Source organism: Microtus ochrogaster, chromosome 7 (genome assembly GCF_000317375.1).
Source record: "Microtus ochrogaster isolate Prairie Vole_2 chromosome 7, MicOch1.0, whole genome shotgun sequence".
Lineage (NCBI taxonomy): Eukaryota > Metazoa > Chordata > Mammalia > Rodentia > Cricetidae > Microtus > Microtus ochrogaster.
Window position 1 is genome coordinate 18,972,946 of NC_022014.1, and position 5,484 is coordinate 18,978,429.

General features: G+C 45.7%; 1 protein-coding gene across 1 annotated transcript in view; it reads left to right on the plus strand.

Moving 5' to 3' along the window:
• Nucleotides 1-2,842: 2,842 nt before the first annotated feature.
• Crlf3 (cytokine receptor like factor 3) overlaps nucleotides 2,843-5,484 on the plus strand; it is a 41,978-nt gene continuing 39,336 nt past the window's right edge. Inside the window, exon 1 of the mRNA XM_005350250.2 lies at nucleotides 2,843-3,034. Coding sequence (XP_005350307.1) covers nucleotides 2,906-3,034 — 129 coding nt within the window. The 5' untranslated portion in view covers nucleotides 2,843-2,905. The remainder of the gene's footprint in view (nucleotides 3,035-5,484) is intronic.

Here is a 5,484-nt window from a genome sequence, read left to right on the forward strand (position 1 = left end):
AGGCGGATCTCTGTGAGTTTGAGACCAGCCTGGTCTACAGAGCTAGTTCCAGGACAGGCTCCAAAGCCACAGAGAAACCCTGTCTCAAAAAACCAAAGGAAAAAAAAAAAAGGTATTTTTATTTTATTTCATGTGAATGAGTGTTTTGCTTGCATGTATGTCTGAAAAGGCCATCAGATCTCCAGGACTGGAGTTATACACAGTTGTGAGCTACCTTGTAGGTGCTTGGAATTAAACCTGGGTCCTCTGGAAGATCAGCCTGTGCTCTTGGACCACTGAGCCAATCCTCTAGTCTTTCTTGCTCTTTAACATATTTTTAAAAAAGATTTATCATTTATTTTTATTTTATGTGTTTTAAGTAAAAATAATAAGAAAAGGGCAGCTTTGCCGGCACAAGAAATCCAATTAGGTCAAATCAAACCAAATCAAAATGCCCATCATTTTATTAAGAATGACACGCTCGGGTGGCTGAGCACATGGCAGGGAGACAGGAAAGCAGGGAGCCCATGCAGACCAGCAGACCGGAAAACCATATGTTTCTCTTCTGGGTGCACACTTAAATATCTTGTGGGAGTGGTGTGGGAGGGTGTCAGGACCTGGCAATCTGGGATTTGGAGTCCAGAGCAATGCAACTTCCAGGCCAGGTTGGATGGCTCAGACAGATGACAGGGGCTGGGGGCTACGCTCCCAACTTAACAATGTATATAAATTTTTTATCTGCAAATATATTTACATATATATACATATACGTGTGTATATGTAGGTATATATATACGTATATACATATATACCTACATATACACACGTATAGGTGTGTATATATATGTGTGTGTGTGTGTGTACCTGCAGAGGCAAGAAAAGGACACGAGATCCTCTGTATCTGGAGTTACAGATGGTTGTGAGGGTCGTGAGCTGCCAGGTGGGTTCTGGGAGTCAAATCTCTGTCTCAGGTAGCCTGCAGTCCTGTCTTCTGAGCATCACTCATCTATCTGTTGTTAAAGAGTCTCCTTTGTTTCTATCTCCTAGTTGGTTCTTTCCCACTTTGTCCTATCTGAGCTAGCACTGTTCTTTCCTACTTTGGCCTGCTGCTTTCTGTTTACTTAGTTAATGCTTCAATTCATTAAACCGATAAGAACTATCTACTAAAGACCAGGCGACTTTATCTTTAGGATAAAACCAGTTCTCTTGGCTGCTCCCCTTGTTTTTCTTTCAAAAGTGTCTCTCTTCTATTTTCTTTACTTTCTTATTTATTTTTTGAAGCAGGATTTCTCTGTTTAGCTCTGACTGTTGTGAAACTTGTGCTGTTTTTTTCTTTTTCTTTTTGAGACAGGGTTTTTCTGTGTATCTCTGACTGTCCTGAAACTCACTCTGTAGACCAGGTTGGCCTTGAACTCAGAGATTTGCCTGTTTCTGCCGCCTTCCCTGTGCTGGGGTTAAATGCCTGAGCCACCATCAACCAGCTACTTTCCTTACTTTCAAGTGTTCTTTTATTTCCTCTTTTCTTCACCTTACCTCCTTTCAACAGGGTCTCATAGAACTCACTCAGGTTGTCCACAGACCTACTATGTCTGCCCCCAGAGAATTATTTTGAGCTCCTGATCCAGGCACCAGGATTACAGGTGCATGTCCCTGAGTCCAGACCACGTGTAGGAAGAGCAGAAGTCTGGCCCAGAACATCTGAGACCTGGCCTCTAATTCGGACTCATTGCATAATTCTGAGACAATCCGGACAGTAACTAGTCCTGGTAAAGACAATTTACACAGCTGACACCTTGGGTTATAGACTCAACTCCAACCAGTTTTTTTGTTTTGTTTTGTTTTGTTTTGTTTTTCGAGACAGGGTTTCTCTGTGGCTTTGGAGCCTGTCCTGGAACTAGCTCTGTAGACCAGGCTGGTCTCGAACTCACAGAGATCCGCCTGCCTCTGCCTCCCGAGTGCTGGGATTAAAGGCGTGCGCCACCACCGCTCGGCTCCAACCAGTTTTTGTATGGGTTTTCCAACAGATCACTTTTGCCTTTTTAAATAGTTAGAAAAAAAATGCAGACCATGTCGTGACACGTGAAAATTACTGCATATCTAAATGTCAGTGTTCAAAGGTTTATTTTTACTGCCTTCTTGTCTAGTCTGGCTTCTAGCTCCCCATTCCAAGCAATCCTCATTCCCCAGCCTCTCCAGTAGCTGGGACTACAGGAACGTGACGTTCCTCAGGGACAAGGTTTTACTGCACATGGTCACACCCACTTACTTAACACGTCGAAGCACACAATTTAGCACTGGCCAAGTGGGTTGTGTATCAGTGGACCTTGCGGGGAATGCGTGTCAACACCCGCTTTGGAGTTCTGCCAAGATCCATGTAGAGCTAGCTGGTTCATTACTTGGGCCTCCCTCTTACCTCCCTCCTTAAAGTATCTAGGTGGTGGCGCCTGGGTCACAGTAGCCTCCCAAAATGCTTGACTCGGCTGGCATTTACTAGGGAGGTAGTAGAGCGACGATTGCAGGCCAGAGCTGTAGCTTCGGTTCTGGGAGGAAGATTTCCCCGTGTCCCTCCACTTCCTCCTCTGTGCAGGACAGATAACGCAGCGCCTGAGATTAGCAGTGGGAAGCGCTTAGCGACGTATTCACGAGTTTCTACTAAAGCCTCCACTTGTTGTTTCCTGAGGAAGCGTCCGAGCCGGCGCAGCACAGAGGCCGGGGGAGCAGCTAGGTAGGCGGCGCCACAGGTTCCACTTGCTCTGACCAGGGCGCCATTAGAGCATGTACCCCCCCCGTCCCCTGTCAATCAAGCGGCGGGGGGCGGGGCCCGATGGGCAGGGCAGGGCGGGGCGGCGCTTCCGCTGCGCGAGGCCGCGCGGGGCCGCTCGCGGGAACCCGGGACAGTCGGGAGCCCGGCGGGTTACGCGGCCGGATGAGGGAGGCGATGGAGCCGGAGCCGGAGGTGCTGCTGCAAGAAGCCCGCGAGAACGTGGAGGCGGCGCAGAGCTACCGGCGGGAGCTGGGCCAGCGGCTGCAGGGGCTGCGGGAGGCGCAGAGGCAGGTCGGAGGGCCGCTGCGGGCCTTGGAGGGCGCGGGCCATAGGGTGGGCGCGCGCGGCGGGAGCGCCCCGAGGCTCTGAGGGGGAAGGCGGTCTCCTACCTGTTGGAGACGGGTCCTGGTGAGGTGGGCGCTGCAGAGTTCTTGAGGGGAAGACAAGTTTGGGAGACGGTGGAAGGGAGAGGGGAGCGCCCCTAAGCTGCCGTGTGGGGCACTTAGTGGAAGTAGGGGTGGCGTCGGAGGTTGAGCCACCGGAGCAAAATCCGAGGGATCCCAGAGTAATGACCGAAAAGAGTAGGGAGGAAGGGGGCATAGTGAGGGGAAGTCTGTGGTAGAAACTCAGTTTAGAAAGCCTCGGGGCAGTGACCTGGGACAGTCAAAGTGGAGACGAAGTAGACACGGAGAGGGAAGGAGTAAGGAGAAACGGAGAGGTTGAGCAGCAGTAACAGTAATGCCCAATGAATGGGGTTAATACTTGAATATCTCGCATGATCGCAAATGCCTTGAGAAATTATTGAGTAATCCCTAGACGGGCTAGAAGTTTAGGTGAAGGAGGAACACAAGATGTTGAAGGGAGGGTATACAAAGGTGAAGGGAAGTGGAAAAGCAGATTTAAAGAAAGGACTGACTCCTAAAAGGAGAAGCTAAATATACTTTCAAGTGGTGCGGTTATCTCTCCACCAGGAAAGGGCCAGCAAAGATATGGGAAAGCCACATGGCTCCTCTCCACTCTCAAAGGTGTACAGGAAAGGATAGAACCCCCTGCCAATGCTGGATAAGACCGATGATCCTCAGGTTACTGTTAAGTGCTTAGTTAATGCTTTTTGAGTAAATGGCATTTCATCAGCATCTCTCTAGGCCTGATTTGCTACGAATGCGTATCTTTACACTGCTAACCTGCTTGCTGCCGTGTTGAACCCTGGTGACACAGTGCTGTGTTAACAGTGCCTTTGAATGGCGTCATCACCAAGAATTCTCCATTAACTTTGGGTTTTATGTATTTTGAATCTGTGTAGAACTGTTGTAGGCCAGGCATTATTTTAGGAGAAAACTGAGATCAGAATCTGGCTATGTCTCGCGATTAACGTGATTTGCTCAATACTTTCAAGGTGTTCCAGTGCACACATCTGGATTTCCTTTTGAAAGATCTGCGTTATTCCTTCTGTTTTGAAGTAAATGTTCAAAAGTAGGACTTTAAAGAAACCCTGTCTCAAAAAAAACCAAAAATGAATTAATTAAAGTTTTATTTTACATTTATATAATGTAAAATACCTCTTTGTATATACTATTGTTTGGTCTGAGAATCTTATCCTGTGTACCGTGTACTTTTATCATATCCACCTCCCACTATGTTCCCTTTAACTTTAATTAATTCATTTTTGGTTTTTTTTGAGACAGGGTTTCTCTGTGTAGCCCTGGCTACCCTGGAACTTGCTCTATAGATCACACTGGCCTCGAATTCAGAGATCCCCCTGCCACTGCCTCCTGTGTGCTAGGATTAAAGGCAAAAACCACTACCCACCTGCTTTTTTTATTTTATTTTATTGTTTTAAATACAGCTCTTACTAAGTAGCCAAGACTGTCCTGGAACTCATTATGGGATAACAAGAATGTTCCACCACAATTGGCTAAAGAACCCCTTAATAAATGACTTAATGCTGCCCGGTGGTGGTGGCGCACACCTTTAATCCCAGCACTCGGGAGGCAGAGACAGGTGGATCTTTATGAGTGTGAGACCAGCCTGGTCTACAGAGTTCACCAGGGTGGACTCCAAAACCTAAACCCTGTCTCAAAACTAAAAAAAAAAAAGTCAATGACTAATGTTTTGGCCAGTTGAAATATCTTATACATGAGCATGACTGTAGTTTATCTGCCCCAGCAATTAAGCATTAGTGCTGGCACTGGAAGAATGAAATAAGCACCTGGGCGTAGTACTTATTAATTTTTTGTGTGTATATTGAATGTAATTTTAGTGTGATCCCCACCCTAGATAGTTAAAATGTTCAGTTTCTAAACCTAGGTTTGTGGGTGTGATAGAACACTTGCCTAATAAATCCATGGCACTGAAAAAAAAAAAGAAACCCTATGTTCTTTCATTTTATATTTACTTATTATTTATTTATTTTTTGTTGTGTTGGGCATGGGACCCAGGACTTTAGGCATGTTGAAAAACTGCTCTGCCTCTTGAGCAATTGAGTTTTGAATCCAATAATTTAAATACAGAACATACTCCTATAATTAGTGTGGTTTAGTATGGTTTTCGTTTGGTTTTTTTTGAAAGGCATTGTCTCATGCTTGACACAGAAAACAATAAGAACATATCTATCACAATTTGGATTTCTGATGACATTACATTCTGACTACACCAAGTCACAGTGTCAGTCTCCTTTGTCAGCTGGGATGTGTTTTTTTTTTTATTTTTTTTTTAAATATTTATTTATTTATTTATTATGT